The sequence below is a fragment of the Olea europaea genome, chromosome 11 (genome assembly GCF_002742605.1).
Source record: "Olea europaea var. sylvestris chromosome 11, O_europaea_v1, whole genome shotgun sequence".
In the NCBI taxonomy this organism is placed as follows: Eukaryota; Viridiplantae; Streptophyta; class Magnoliopsida; order Lamiales; family Oleaceae; genus Olea; species Olea europaea.
Genome location: NC_036247.1, coordinates 12850786 through 12867657, shown reverse-complemented (window position 1 = coordinate 12867657; position 16872 = coordinate 12850786). Strand labels below are relative to the sequence as shown.

At 36.6% G+C, this 16872-nt stretch overlaps 2 protein-coding genes across 2 annotated transcripts; both read right to left on the bottom strand.

Moving 5' to 3' along the window:
* Positions 1-848: 848 nt before the first annotated feature.
* LOC111403431 (omega-hydroxypalmitate O-feruloyl transferase) lies at positions 849-2610 on the bottom strand. The gene has a single exon (XM_023031933.1). It carries the CDS (start codon positions 2445-2447, stop codon positions 1059-1061), a length of 1389 nt encoding a protein of 462 aa, XP_022887701.1. The 5' UTR covers positions 2448-2610; the 3' UTR covers positions 849-1058.
* Positions 2611-14400: 11790 nt separating this feature from the next.
* Positions 14401-16665, bottom strand: LOC111404476. Its single transcript, XM_023033277.1, has 4 exons — positions 16111-16665; positions 15561-16039; positions 14873-15198; positions 14401-14783 (listed from the first exon to the last, which is right to left on the bottom strand). Exons 1-4 carry the CDS (start codon positions 16663-16665, stop codon positions 14401-14403), a joined length of 1743 nt encoding a protein of 580 aa, XP_022889045.1.
* Positions 16666-16872: the final 207 nt, after the last annotated feature.

The window sequence follows — 16872 nt, the reverse complement described above, 5'->3', positions numbered from 1 at the left end:
GAGTGAATCGGAATCGTAGTTAACGGTTTTGTTTCGAGTTTGATTCTAGCAACTACGTGAACTTAAATGATTCAATTTATGAAATCTCTAAGCCCCAGTTTGATGAGGATTAAAATAAGATTTTTAGCAGATTTTGATAAAAGTTAATTAAATATGTGATTGAAAAGTTGTGAGACCTATAAAATATGTGATTAAAATTAATTATTGACTTTAATTTAGATTAAAATCTAGATTTGAGGGCTAAGGTGTAATAAGTGGTTCTCAATATTGGAATACACGAGTTGATCCACTTGATGTTTAGGCCTAGCAGTTGGATTTAATTTACTACAAATCTTGGAATAACAAAACTTAGCCCCTTTTGAGAACCATTATTTGAAATCTTATTCCTAAATACTCATTTCCAACCATATTTATATAATAAAATATTTTACACGTAAATTCAAAATTTTTTCCTATTTTTTAACCAAGCATTCTTCAAAAAATCACTAAAATATTTTTAATTTTTTTCAAATAATGATTGTCAAACAAGGGCTTAAAAATTTTACATGGTTCTCGTTTAGATCAATTGTAAACAAATTCCGTTCTTGATAATTTTAATGGATTATGCCATTTCTACCCCCATTTTTGCCACCCTTGTCAACCCGCGGTGCTGTAAAAAAATCATTATCAGCAAAAACTATTTTTTGTTTAAACTATACCAATAAGAAAATGTCGCATTACATTGTGTCAACTAAGGTATAAAAGAAGATGTACAACAAGATGATTAAATTTTAATTCGGCTACATGAATTTCTTTTCACCATTTAGTTTAGATTTGTAATATAATCTTCTTTTCTGGTGTGTTCTAACTCACAACATGCACGGTGCGAGGTTTGCACCCTTGAGACAATGACAATACTTTAGTACATTACTTAATTCTGAGCATTTTAGAATAAGAAGAGGAGTAGGGTATCAAGAAAATATATATAATATTTAACTTAATTTGCTATATAAGTGCTTTTTGTGTGTTCAAAATCAAGAACCCCATTTTATGAATGAACAACAAAGAGAACTTCACCATTATAACAATTCCATGGAATTATCGGTTGAATCCAAGAGATACAAAAATTCCCTGAACTTATTGCAAGCAGATTCTGGCAAGCATATGCATAGAACCATTGTACCATTAGACTCGGCCTCTCCTCCTTCGGGCAAAAATAGACAAACTTGTGGAGTTGGAGTCAAATCAATTGGGCCAGCATATATTGGCCTACCCCATCCAAAATCAGCAGATTCATAAATTGAAAATCTTGTCCATTGTGTTATCGTCAATTTTCCACCAAATTCCAACCTCTTTGGCCTGCTTACTTCAACATAGTCTATTGTAGACCTCAAATATTCCTCCGATATGCCTAGTCGAGCCTCGTGCACCAACCGGGCTGTCTCTGAAAGTTGTCTGTTGACAAGCCTTTGGACCGTACTTGTCGCACACGCCACACACAAGGCATTGCCGTAAAACCCGTCTTTCAAAGATGGGTTTTTGAGCTTCTGACGAGCATTGACGGAAAATGTCAGACGAAGCTCGTAATCGAGAGGCTTTACATCTAAAGCCTTAACCCAAGATCTCCACACATGAGCTGCCATTGCATCGAAGGATGTGCAAGAGAAGTTTCCATCTGATTGTGCTAAGTTTTTCACGTGGATTTGAAACTCTCGACTTATTCTGTAGCATTTCTGGACGGGTTTGACTTCCCATAGACTCTTCGTGAGGCTCGAACAATCATCGAATCTCTTGAACTCGGTGTGTGAAAATTCGACCTTCGGTGGATCACGGGGTCGAAAAGTTTCTCGATCCCAGCAAGGGGTCGGGTTTATAACCAACGACCCGGTTTTTGCTGTTGCAGCCCATGCACTCAGGAACTGCATTGCTCCAAGCCCGTCACAGATGCAATGACAAATTCTCAAACCAAGGCTAAATCCACCACACCTGAATTTAGTCACTTGTGCTATCAATAATGGCATGTCAACAACTTTATACTGTTCTTCATTAGGAAATCTGTATATCAATTTAATCCATGCAGGATTTGAAACGCTTAAATCTCCCAAATCAGCTAAGGCCACATCCGAACGCGCCTCAACTAGAAGTACTCCTTGATCGGGGCCGAAAAATACTTCTAGCTTCCCATTCTTCGTCTCCCTTAACCTCCCAGAGAAAGGATAATATGGCACTAATACGCTTCTTAAAGCATCGCTTAGTACTTTCATAATCGGTTCATGATGGAAATGCCACTCATTCAATCTGTAAAAGTATATGGTTGGAGTGAAAACACGTGCTCCAATCATGTCATCAAGATTCGAGAGGTAAAGGGTCTCGTGGTTGGATACAGGAGTCAGGATCTGAGAAATATTTTCTATTGTTATTGGAATGTCTAAATGAGAAAAATGAAGTTCTTGAATCCATGGAGCCATGGGAGAGAACGGCTTTTACAAGTAATTTGTAGATGATACCCGCTTATAATCTCCATCCATCACTCGTGTAAAGATCAGATCCTAAGCACGCAAAGATCCCGAGCTAGATGAGGTATTCATTTGGTGTAAAACTGTTGGTATTAATATATAATACTACTAATGTTAAATTTTGTTGGTGAAGTTCTGTTTATTCATAGGAAATATCATTCTAAACGGATGAGCATGAGTAGTTGGAAGTAGATAAAGAACTTCTCTCCAAATGGTAAAACCAGACATCCTAATATGTTTCACTTCACAAAAACAGGTTCAAAAGTTTTTAAGGTCAAACATATTACACCCTCATAGAAATTGTGCCTGCCAACCAAAAACCATAAATATATACTATTTTACACTGGTGAACTGTACCTATACATATATTTTATTGTCCATATTTGGTTCGTTGGATTGTACAAAGATGTTAGCTTCTCCTTAATAATGTCCAATGCTATCATCTTACCAAACATGTCATTATTTTAAGCATGCAACTAAGGCAAATCAAAATCTCTTACTTTCCCAGCAGTTTAAGCCTTGAATGAAGGCATATCTGTAACAAAAAGGCATAAAAAACCTGAAGGATTGCTTCCAAAGTTAGATCTAAAACATTTTGGAAAATAAGATATGCAGTCTCCAACAAGCATAATAAGAGAACTCTCAAGGCATCAGAAATTGAAATTCCATTTCAAAAATACACGATTACCCTAGCCGAAAACCAAATTTATTAAGCTGGATGTAGAAGGGTATGACATGTGAGCGCCGTGTCAAAAACCAAAAGAACACACGATTCATTCAGAAGTCCAATTCATGGTGCTAATTCACAACCTTCCCCAACCGCAAGTCTTAGTATCAATTCTACGATTTTCTCAGAAGCAATCAAATGATAATCAAGAGAATGAAATGTACATGCTAAACTCCAACTACTCAAGAAGAGAGACATGAAACGTAAAAATAAAAAGCAAAATATATTGTACGCTACCACAAAATATGCAGGAGAATGAATAATTCTCCAGTTTACAGAATTATACATGTATAAATAAAATGTTGATAATGAAGAATCAACACAATTCACACAAAAATATGATGAGTACCAAAGATGAAGCATACAGATACATGGAGAATCGTTGTAAAGGAAATAACAAAACACGCAAAGATTTGTTTGAATTCTAAATAAGTTGAAAATTACAAAAGCTGATAAAAATATACTTTCATGTATCATAATAACAAAGATTAAAAGAACAATAGATAGAACAATCAGAAACTACAGTGTTAGGTAATTTGTTGTCAAACGACCTCCCCGGGCGATGATATAACCTCGGTTTTTTATTATCAATCGGCCTTGGCCATATGATTGATTAGTACATCGACACAATTATCGAAACAACACAATCCACATTTTTATGGACCGTTCGAAGCAACCTATTTTAAAAAGTGTTGCTCACGGTTTCGCTCCATTCCTTGGAAGGCTATATTATTATTTTTGAAGCCCACTTAATTGAGTCGAGCCTTGTTTTTGGTCCACCACTTAACCCTAACCTAACTGACCTATTTTGGACATTTACTTGGCATATAATCCCTTCCTTCTTCTCGGCCAATTCCCTTTCTCTTTGTGAGACTTCCTCTCAGCTTCTTCTTCTACTTCACTGTGACCTTTGTGGTTAATCTTTGTGGGCACATTATTGGACTTCTCCTTCTCCAATTTATAGCAACCGGAGTGAGGCGACGACTGTGGTGGTTTTGGAGTTGTCTCAACCTTGGTAGTGTCGATGTTTTGGTAAACTAAGCCCGATTTTGCACTTGGCGGAGGTGGAAATCAACCCTACATCTGGTATCAGAGCGCTAGTAACTTTTCCCAGCCTGAAAATCAGCAAAAATCGGCGGAGGAGTCGCGGGTTTGGGTGTAAAACCATGACTGCAATCCTCATTTCCGGCCAATCCAGTCTCTTTCCTGCGAAATCGATCTCATATTCGGGACCAGCAGGCTGAGGCGCCCCTTCGTGTGTGGCGCGTGGCGGCGATTTCGGGCGAACTTCCTTCGAGCAGTTTGTTCATTTTAATCCCCCGAACGCACTGACACTGTTTATTTTCTGTTTCAGGTTATACAGAAAAAGTTGGACAATTTTGCCCCCGGTGGATCGACGGTTGAAACTGCATATATCTACTGAATTACTTTAGGCCAAGATTGCGGCCCTAAAGCAGTAGATTCGCATCTCTCTCGATTATACGGATTCAGACACGTCCACTCTGGTAAATAGGCTTAACCCGTTAATTTTTTCAGCATTAGCGCGTCACCGTGTGGGGTGACAATAGGTTGGGGGTTGTCATTGCTTGACAACCATTGCTTATGCTAGAATTAGGGTTACGTGCTCTTGATTGATCTTTTTGATTAAGTATTTGTTTTTGGATTTAAAATCAGTCTTGTAATTCTTAGTGATCTAATTACTGTGGGACTAGTTATCTGTTAGACGTATTTTTGCTGCATTGTTATTTCCACTGCTTACTTATTCCGTTAGAAATACCGTGACCTTACCCTTTCGAACATTCCCTTGATCTAAGACCGCGAGTCTTACGAAACCCTGGGAATCTAGAACGGTGTATATTGTCTGTGACCCTTAGGATTACTTTGTGTGGTTTGATTGTGGTTTGTGCATTTTTGACTATTGTGTGAAGATGATAACTCACAGTTTTGATTTGGGAATTTTTAACGGAAAGGATGACTTTGCTATTTGGCAACAGAAAATGAATGGTATTTTAGTCCAACAAAAGGTTTCAAAAACCATTGAAGGCAATTTTTCAACTAATTTTTCACAAGAACGAAGAGAAGAAGCCGATGAGCTTGCTTATACCTCAATTATTTTACACTTGTCTGACGCCGTTTTAAGAAAGGTGGGTAAATTAAAAAACACTAAAGAACTTTGGAAGAAATTAGAAGACTTGTATTTGCTTAAGTCTACGCTTAATAAACTTTACCCGCTTGAACATTTTTTCAGTTTCAAAATGGATTCCTCAAAGGATCTTGATGACAATTTAGACGTGTTTAACAAATTGGTGCAAGACATAGTTAATTGTGATGAGACTGTGTCCGAAACTTACAAGGCTATAATTTTGCTCAATGCAATCCCTGATTCCTATAAGGAAGTTAAGAACGCCATTAAGTATGGTAGAGACACGTTAACTCCTGAAATTGTCATAGATTCCCTTAGAAGTAAAGAAATGGAAATTAAGGCTGAAAAACATGATAAGGGGAATGGTGAGGTACATATGATGCGGGGTAGAACTGAATTTAGGCAAAATAGTTATGAGGGATATCAAATTAGTGGCAAGTCAAGTGGTAATGGATGGAAAAAGAAGAGCAAAGGTAGGTCTAGATCAAAATCTAGGACTAAGGTGAGAAAATGCTAGGGTTGTGAAAACACGGGGCATTTTATAAAAGATTGTCATAAGAAGAATGATAAGCTAAAAGCTAAGGAGAGAGATGAGGTAAATGTGTTAGCATCTACTTTTGATATAAATGGTGGTGAGGTCTATATGATTACAAGTCCAATTGCATACACTGCCGAATTAAATCTAACTGCTAATTCCCGCATCCATGAGTGGATACTTTGCCTATACTATTGCTGAAATTGGTGACATAAACGTAAAATTTGACATAGATTTTGTGTATACGTTAAAGGATGTTAAATATATTCCTAAATTGTCTAGGAATTTGATTTCAGTAAGGAGACTTGTGAAGGATGACTTTATTGGTAAAATTGAAAATGGTATGCTAAAAATGATCAATGGTGCTTTAGTTTCCATTAAGGGAATTAAGAAAAACGATATACATTACTACTGGGGAAGTGATTAGAGATGTAAATTCCTCTATCTCCTCTGCTAAGATTGATCACACACATACATGGCACAATAGACTTGCTCACGTAGGGGTCAAGGGACTTAAGCTACTTAATGAAAAGGGTACTTTTGGTAATGACTGTGTGTCAGATTTACCATTTTGTGATCATTGTGTGCTTGGTAAGCAGCTAAAGGCATGCTCGAATATGTGCACTATGATCTTTGGGGTCTTGCCAGTAACCCCACATCGGGTGGTAATAGGTATTTCCTGTCTATAATTGATGACTACACTAGGAAAGTGTGGGTCTATCTTTTGAAGGATAAATTTGAGACCTTCAATAGTTTTAATAATTGGAAGAGACAAGTGGAAAACTAAACTGGCAAGAAAATCAAATTTTTAAGGACAGATAACGACCTAGAATTCTGCAATAAAGAATTTGATAGTATGTATAAAGAAAGCGGCATAACTAGACATAAGACCGTTCCCTACACCCTTCAGCAAAATGGGGTAGCAGAAAGGATGAATAGAACCATACTTGATAAAGTACGTTGCATGATGATTAGTTCGGGTGTTCCCATGTCATTTTGGGGTAAGGCTGTTATGACTGCTTGCTATTTGATTAATCTTACTCCTTCTGCTGCATTGAATGGTGACACTCCGCACGAGAGATGGTCGGGTAAACTGAGTGATTACTCGATACTTAGAACTTTTGGCTGTACAGCCTTTTCTCATCAAAGTGAGGGTAAGCTGGAACCTAGAGCTAGGAAGTGTGTTTTCCTAGGATACCCCGAGGGTGTTAAGGGTTATAGGTTATAGGATAGAAGCCAAAAAGAGGTTAAAATCATCATAAGTAGAGATGTCACGTTTAACGAAAATGAGATGCTATGTATTAAAGGGAAAACTGAACCTGAGAGTGAAGTAGAATCAGGCGAAGAGAGAGACCAGTTTAAAGTGGAGTTAGGAAAACTCAGTCCACCTGCCCCTACTGTTTCAAATGAGGTGGAGACTCAAACTCAGGAACACGAAGTCGAGAATAGTAACGAAATAGTGACAGAAGAACACTATGAGGAAGAAAATCCTTTAACTAACTATAATTTAGTTAAGGATAGAGAGAGGAGACAGACGAGAGAACCTAGAAGGTTTGGTTTTGAATCTGAATTAGCTTTTGCCCAGGCTAGTTATGAAGAACTAGCTGATAAAGAGTCAAAGACCTTTGAAGAAGCAATGGGCAGTGATCAATCTAATGAATGACTTAAGGCAATGAAACAAGAGATGAGTTCTCTAGAAAAGAATCATACTTGGGAGCTAGTACCTAGGCCTAAGAATAAATCAATTGTTGATTGCAAATGGGTTTTTAAGGTTAAGGAAGGAACTGGCAGCTTGGAGCCCCTAAGATTTAAAGCTAAGTTAGTGGTTAAAGGCTACACACAGAAGAAGGGCGTTGATTATAATGAAATTTTCTCACAAGTTGTTAAGTTCTAGAAGTTCCTTGCAACTCCTAAACTTTGCCAGTGGCAGTACCTTCGTCCCCATATCAGATGGGTTGTAGTGGGTATGGACTTTCTCAAGTCTTACCACCTCTTGAGATACTATATCTCTAATGAAGTGGAGTCTCACATCAATGTGTTTAGTGCGCTCGTGAAAAACAGGGTTTTTGCATAAATGTATAGATGACTGACTATCAGAATACACTACCACATAATCATTCAGGACACACAGTTCATGAAGTAGACCTCTAGTCTACTACTAAGCTTTCAGCTTCTCAGTTATCCTATTTTTGTTAGTATTGCCTCTCAAAGAAGAAACAATCAGAAACTACTGTCTACTGCTAAGCCTTCAAGCTTCTCAGTTATCCCATATTCGTTAGTATTGCCGTTCATTTGGTTCTTCTTTGCAGCAAATGAACAATGCTCAGTCGAGCCACCTTTACTATTCACTGCAGTTTGGACCTTCCACCTCCTCGTCCTGCTTTCCAGCCTTAAGCCTCTCAAAGTAAAGCAAGAAGTTCCAGACCTAACAACACCTTCTTCACCTCCACAGACAATACGATCAGAACAATTGTCCTCTGAGAATAAATTGCATCCAAATCCATGGAGCATTCTCTGAGGAGGTTCTATATTTTTTATGGCCAATTGCCTGCCTTTAAAAGAATTTTCAATCGAAGAATGCCTACTGTTTTCAACATTTTTCTCACATCAATAAGTGAAATCTTCCTGTTGCTGGAAGCTGAAACCAGCCAGGGGAACTCAAATTTAAGAGAATAAACAGGTCCTTGTAAGGAATCCATTTTGCAATCTTCCATGCACAACACTTGACATTTCTGGTTATCTCGAACATATGTATGGAACCATCTTCTCCTTCAAGAAACAGTAGCTTTCCAGTGTGACTACAAAGGCAAAGAATATGAATAACCAGCACGAGCATAGCAAACAACCATAAGCTTACTCCTGTTATTAGAGTCCCAAATGTAAACATCAGAACCTGCCATGCTCACTACGATTGCATCACGATGAGCAATGCTCCAAACCCAATCATCAAGTACCAAGACCTTCAAACAACTCAAAGAAGATCAATCCCAAACACGTATAGTCATGTCCCAAGAACCATTTTAAATCTTACTAAAATCCAATGCCAGACAAGTTACTGGCCCTTCATGTTCCCACTCTTGGAATTCCTCATTCTGATTCTGTTATGATCTAAGATCAAACAAATGAAGACTTCCATCTTGTGCATCCCAACCATATATGAATCCATGTGTAACACCTGAAATCAAAAGCCTCGTGTCAGCAGGAACATAACGAAAGAGGTAGGGACAAAGGAATTAACCCTCCTTCCTCCATCTCCCACATTTTCACAGTCTGATCATAGCCCAAAGTGAACACGAGCTTTCTAGAAGCCAGCTCAAAAACCGTCCTAACAGCATCGGTATGTCCATAGAAAGTATCAACGACTATAATGTCTAATAAATGCCTTGATACAAAACTCCCTCTCTACAAATAGTTCCTTTCATGACTTTTGGTCAGAATGCCCCGACTCCAACTTTTCTTGGGCTATTGGATGGCCCCATCTCTCACAGTAAAACCTCTTTCATTCATGGTGTTCAGATAGAATCTTATATAAAATTGTATTGACACAAGAAACAAGTAAGTGTTGAAACTTTATGAAACTTTAAACTTCATGAAACTAGAAATTTTAGAATTTGAAAACCTAAATTCCTTTATTCCCAAGATCTTCCATGTCAAATCATCAAGATAATTAATAATGTGGAACATACCTTAATTCTTTGGGAACGTTTCTTTCATACTAGATCTTGATTTCGGATCTTGAATCTTGAAATTCAACTTGGAATCCCATCTTGCTTGGTTTCTTGCTTTCAATCTTGATTGTCCTATTCTTGAATTTAATTGCTTCAATCCATTCCTCTTGATTACTGATCTTGATGGTGGGTTTTGGATCTTCCTATTCAATATACTTTCTCTATGAATTCTTATGTCGATGGGAAAACACAAATAATGAGAAATTACTTATGAATTGGGGATTATAACCCTATATAAAGTTTCCATATGTGTTTCAGCCATCATCAAGTACAATTCTAAAGAAAACTGCTCTCTACATACATAATTCGGCCCACATTTTATTTAGATGCCCAAAGCTTAATTACTTAATTCTTTATTAGATCACTTTAATTGTGGGTGTAACTTTAAGATAGCCTTTATACACAATTAATTATATATGTCAGCTTACATAACAAATTAAATAAACCTAACAGAAAGCTCTTCTGGATCAAGACAGTTAAGGATTTCCAATATCAATGCCCAAGAATTGATTAATGCACCTTAACTAGGCAAAGATTCATTGACTGAAATCTTAGTTTAGCACTTGATACGATACAGGTTCAGGATTTTCAGACTCGGATGTCAAAATTTATCTACTGAAAATCACAATAATTAGATCTGATTCAACTTTTTCAGAGTATAGATTAATTAAGCAATCTGTTAAAGCGCCTTCTTATCCAACTTCATTAGTCCTTTTGCATTCAAATGCCAGAAAAATGCTTGCCTAAATCTAACTAAAATATAAAAACCAAAACCCTTAATAAACAAAAGGCAATATTATACAACCAAGTTCTGAAAATATACAACAATTCCAGAAAAAATGTGTTTCAACACCTGGCTCCTATGTATCAAAATCTGTAGTTGAAGATTCCAATAACATCTAATACATAATACGTACTTTATATCATTTAAGAAACATGCTATAAGTATAGGGTTTTCCACAGATTTTGTACGGGAAGGCAGCTGCTGTCTTCCTGTGATTTGCTGTGGGCCAAACACCATGTATCGAAATCCATAGCTAAAGATTCCAATAGCATCTTATACATAATACATACTTTATATCATTTAAGAAACATGCTATTAGTATAGGATTTTCCACAGATTTTGTACAAGGCAGTTGCTATCTTCTTGTGATTCGCTGTGTGCCAAAAACCATGTATCGAAATCTGTAGCTGAAGATTCCAATAACATCTTATACATAATACACACTTTATATCATTTAAGAAACATGCTATAAGTATAGGGTTTTTCCATAGATTTTGTACAGGAAGGCAGCTGATGTCTTCCCAATTTTTGGCACACAGCAAATCATGGATCTTCCTGTACAAAATCTATGGAAAAAGCCTGTAATTGGAGGATTTTCCATCATTTAATTGGCCATTTTACACCTTCAAAAGTGAGGATTTTATTGTAGTAGCAAAAGTATAACAAAACTTCCCTATCATCTTCTTATTTCATAAACTTCAAGAAAACAAAAGTACAAAACCACATCTTAAGCTAGCTACTCGCCAGGGAGGTGGTATGTTTACAAAGACAAAATCATTAGCGTCATAGTGGTCGACGTGATAGTAGGTGCCCATATAGCAGAAGAGACCAAGGCATTAGACATATTAGTAGCTCCATGTGTCGAGTACATGTACTTCAGACCGTGGCTAGCAACATCCAGCCCCGAGATTCAATTTTCAAATGTTTCCCTCCACATGATTTCATTTAGCAAGAAAGACACAAATCACATAATATATATACCCAACTCATTGTTATCTTGTAAGGCACCACAACATTCCAATTTCATTGTTATATTGTATTCCTCCATTCAAAATATATATATACTTAATTCAGAGCAACCTCAACTCAATCACGAAAATAAACTTCACATACATAAATGTTAAGGGTAATTCTTACATAACGTTGTAAAACATGCTTTCATACTTTTAACCGAATTTAAGTTATGAAACTTCCTTGAAAATCCCAAAAAAGAGGTTGAATTACTTGCCTATTGATTGCTTGCCTCCAACACCGCCTTGTACCCGCTTCTTGGTCAAAACTCGATTATCAAGGAAGAAATTTATTGTTCACAATCCAAAAACCCAATTTGAGATGTAATTTTCCCAAGAATCAAGCCTCTACCCGCATCCAATTTTTACACCATGAAAGAACCCAAATTTTGAATAACTTTTGAATTTCTTGTAGTTGGTTTTGGTAGAGTAGGTGTATATGGGAAGTTATAAATTAATGGAGGTTAATTTTCAAAATTGATTTTCAACTCCTCTCTCCAATAATTATTTCCATGCAAATCGGGTCGGGTCAGGTCAACCCATATGGGTGACCCATTTTCTTCCAACATCTCCCACTCGCACATGATGGACTTGACCTGATTCTAATATAATATCAATTATATAAATCTCAACATCTTCAAGTTCATACAGGTAAATGGATCGTGCGATCAACAAGTTAATTTATGAGCACAGAGCACTATATACCTGTAAGGGATATATAGCAGCTCTGAAAGAGAAATTATATTTCTCATTATACCCCAAGCATCTTTTGTAACACTAGTTCGAGTATTTCTGACCCTTCAATTTATTTTAGAATATACTCAACTTTTTCATTTATATTGTATTCACAATTGTACCACAAAACTCAAATAATCAACACAATTGTCTGGCCGGTGAATACAAGCCGATGTGTTAGTTAAATAGTCTTCCTTTCCTACTTGAATCCCTTTATTTCAAATCAGTTGCTTTTCTAGACATGTCCCATCAAACCGAATCAACCATAGTTATTGGCAACATGCTAAAGTAGCAACATTGAAATAAAATTATGAGAAATAGTTAAAAGTCATAAGGGTATATATAAGTGAGGTCAAATGTACAGAGACTCACACAATGAAGAAGCAGGGATCAATTCTTTCATTTCTCATTGGTTGTTAAAGCACACGTGGTATGAAACACGTGTTACGATGTTTTCTTCCTTTCTTAGAACGTATGTCAAATCTTGCAAATTAAATACATTGTACAGATCATAGTTCAGATATTCCTCTATATCTAACCTGAGTTCTCATATTTATTCCTCTAGGTAATCTCAAATCGAGAACTCGATCTGGCTGTAAAAACAAGTCTAATGGATAGCAAAAAAAATCCATACCAATTACTTGTTGTAATCCCATTTTGATATCACATCAAGGCGACTGGATCATGTATACAATAGATCACTGTGTCTCATCTCAGCACACCTCAAAGTGTCTTCTGAGGCGATTGTTCGTGTGAGTGAACCAATCTCAACCTATTTGATATACTTTATGTGTGCATATGCAATTGTAATCTAAAAATCACAATAAAATATTACTCTTAACATGTGAACTCAAAACATTGTTCATTAATGGACATATATGAAAAAGTTTACATAGTGTACAATTTAAATTCTATGCAATCCCAGAGATTTAACATGCGTCATAAAAATATCTTTAGGGATGGGTTTTGTAAGTGGATCAGCTACCATTTGGTGCATAGAAATATACTGCAAATTTACTTCCTTCTTGCCTATGATGTCTCTTACAAAATTATATTTTGTATCAATGTGTTTGGTTCTACTGTGATACTTGGGATCCTTAGTATATGCAATAGTAGCCTGACTATCACAGTAGATCAATATAGGTCCTACATCACCACTAACGACTCTTAGATGCTGTAAGAATCTCCTTAACCAAACAACTTCTTGTACCGCTGAAGTACTTGCTACGAATTCTGCTTCCATTGTGGATAACGAAATACATGTCTGTTTCTTGCTACTCCAAAAGATAGCACCATTATTAAGCAAAAATACATATCCCGAAGTTGATTTATGCTCATTTAGGTCTACACCCTAATCAGCATTTATGTATTCTTTTAAGAACAAATCATTTCCTTGATAGCACATGGAGTAATTAGCAGTACCCTTCAAGTATCTCAATATTCTTTTAACAGCTTCCAATACACTCTTCTAGGATTGGATTGATACCTACTGATCTGACCTACGACATAACAAATGTCGGGACAGGTACTCATCATAGCATACATCAAGCTTCCAACTGCAATAGAATATGGAACTCTAGACATTTCTTCTTTTTCCTCGAGAATTTTAGGACACATGAGAAGATTTAGAGTTTCGCCTTTTGATACAGGAGTGTCAATGGGATTGCAATTCTCCATTTTGAAACGTTCAAGAATTTTCTTTATATATGGCTCTTGTGACCGAGCAAGAAACCTCTTTGAACGATCTCTATGGATTTTAACACCTAATATGTAACCTACTTCACCCATGTCTTTCATTTCAAAATTTAAGGACAACAATTTCTTAATGGTTTTAATATACTCTTTATCATTTCCAGCCAACAAGATATCATCTACGTAAAGAGATAAAATTAAAAATTTCTCGTTGGAGCTTTTCAAATAAATAGAGTGATCTTCATCCATCATGACAAAATTGTACAAGATAACCGCTCTGTCAAATCTCAAGTACCACTGTCTAGAAGACTACTTTCGGCCATAGATTGATCTAATCAATTTATAAACTTTATTCTCTTGACTTGTTTTAATGAAACCTACTGGTTGATGCATGTAGATTTCTTCATCCAATTCTCCATTGAAAAATGCAGTTTTCACGTTCATTTGATGTAATTCTAAATCTAAATCCCATCAGCTCTTCGCTTTATTTCGAGAACCCATTTGTTCCCAATGGCTTTTCGATCAGATGGAAGATCAACCAAGCCCCAGACTTAATTTGATTTCATAGACTCCATCTTTTCTTCCATTGCATTCTTCCATTTTTCATTTGCAGGACATGATAGAACTTCTTGTACTGAACTTGGTTCTTCACCATCTTCAGGAGATACTAGGAAAACTTGCCCTTCAATCTCAAAATGATCTTTAGGCATACTTTTTCTAGTACTCTTACGAAGTGAAAGCTCCGATGTGACCCTGTCACTTGGAGTTGGAGATAAATTACTCCCACTTGGATCGACAAGCGGAAGTGATTCCTCTTGCATTTGAGTTAATCCATCAAGTACAACTCTATCATCTAATTCATATAAAGTTTCTCCCTTTTTAATTTCTCCCCTACTAAGGAAATCACTCACAAGAAATGTCACATCACATGACTCTATCTCAGTTATAGTGTCATCTTGATTTCACCTATGAACACATATCCTTTAGACTGGTTTGAGTATCTTACAAAGATACACTTCTTACCTCGAGCACCCAATTTTCCAAACTTACTTGAGGAATCATAGATATAGGCAGCTGATCCCCAAGATCTACGAGAACCTAAATTAGTGGATCTACCTGTCCAAAGCTGATATGGTGTAGTAGGTATTGATTTAGAAGGAACTCTATTCAGAATGTAGGTCGCAGATAATAAAACGTCTCCCCAATAGGAAATAGGTAAGTTAGCCTGCGCCATCATGGACCTCACTATTTCTAGCAACGTTATATTCCACCTCTCAGCAACACCATTTTGTTGAGGTGTATCATAAATAGTTAATTGTCTAATGATTCCCTTATCATCACATAGTTTTCTAAACTTTTCGGATTAATATTCACGCCCTCGATAGTTCTCAAGGCTTTCACCTTTCTATCTATTTGATTTTTTACCACATTTAAATATCGTCTAAAGCATTCCAATGCCTCCGACTTATGAAAAATCAAATAGACATAACTATACCGCATAAAATCGTCTATAAAAGTGATGAAATAAGAGGCTACATGTCTTGCCCTCACATTCATCGGGCCACATATATCTTAATGGACTAATTGAAATGGAAGTTCGGCTCTTAAAGTTTTACCGAATGGTTTTCGTGTTGTTTTTCTGATTAGGCAATGTTCACAAGTAGGTAACGAAACCATAGAGATCGAACCTAGCAAGCCTTCTTTAGCCAACCTATTCATTCTTTCTTGTCCAATATATCCTAATCTAGCATGCCATACAAATGTATCAACATTCAAATCTTTAGAAGAAGAAGAAGATACATTCATAGAAAAACAACGATCAACATAATAATTATAAGTGTTTGAATCACAATCCAACACTATAAAGCTATCTTCTACATGCCCAGATCCATAAAATACATCACGATTGTTTATACGAACAGAATTACCACAAAAGTTCAAGTTGAAACGTAATCTTAAAAGAACAACAACGAAAATTAAGTTCCTTCGTATCCCCTGTGCAAACAGGACATCATGAAGGAGAATAGTACGGCCACCATGCAAATGTAACTTGCATGTACCGATCCCTTTCACCTCCACTCTATCATCGTTGCCGACATATATCCACTTTGTACTAGCTGGAAATCGACAGAACTCCACAAACACTTCTCGATCCCTGGTTACATGGTCTATCGCTCCTGAGTCTACAATCTACATAGGATAGTTAGCATAACAGTGCTTGAAGCATAAACAACATTAAAAGAAGTATTTATAAGAGCTACCTTCTTTAGCTCAGGGCATTCCTGAGCAAAGTGACCCATCACCTGATAGTTAAAGTATTTCAGCTTGCTCTTATCTTTCTTCTTTCCAAACCATTTACCCTTGTTATTGCGCTTGTGTTTATTCTTTTTAGGTCCCTGTCTAGTTTCTTTTCCCTTTCCTTTCCCACCTTTGAACCAGTTCTTCTTACGCTTAAAGCCTGAAGCTTTCCCAGAACTAGATTCAGCCACAAAAGCTTGTACTAAAAATTTGGCTGCACCAAGGCGCTCATCTTCTAATTCCACATGGCAGGCAGCATCAGCAAATGTTTTGATACTATCATTATGAGTCAAATTGACTTTCAGATGTTCCCAATTATAAAAAAGAGAGCGGATCGAAGCCTGAACTTGTTGCTCATCAGAGAGTATATGACCAACTAACTTCAATTCCCTAATCATAGTAGACATGATCCTCACATGTTGTGTGATATTGTGATTAGGAAGTTTCTTGTAAGTGTCAAATTTAATAGTCAGCTGCCTCAGTCTAGTCACACTAGTACCACCGTATTTCTCTCTCATATATGTCTAGATGTCATGTATGAGATCATCCACCACAGAACTTACCAAAATTGCATGAGCAGTGTAATTTTTCTTTTTTCATGTCTGGTAAGTTTCCTGGTCCCTTCTTTGTTGAGCAGTTTGACCCACCCCTGGATCTTCTTGGATGCCATGGTCTGTCAAAATATCAAAGACAATCATATAAATGTCCATTTATGCACACATCAT

What these genes read in the sequence shown, in the direction of transcription:
- LOC111403431 (XM_023031933.1), bottom strand. Translation starts at nt 2,447, where the DNA reads ATGGCTCCATGGATTCAAGAACTTCATTTTTCTCATTTAGACATTCCA.
- LOC111404476 (XM_023033277.1), bottom strand. Translation starts at nt 16,665, where the DNA reads ATGAGAGAGAAATACGGTGGTACTAGTGTGACTAGACTGAGGCAGCTG. An exon ending in AATGCCCTGAGCTAAAGAAG is followed by an intron (nt 16,040 to 16,110) that starts GTAGCTCTTATA and finishes TATCCTATGTAG; the next exon opens with ATTGTAGACTCAGGAGCGAT. An exon ending in TGGAAAATTGGGTGCTCGAG is followed by an intron (nt 14,784 to 14,872) that starts GTAAGAAGTGTA and finishes TAACTGAGATAG; the next exon opens with AGTCATGTGATGTGACATTT.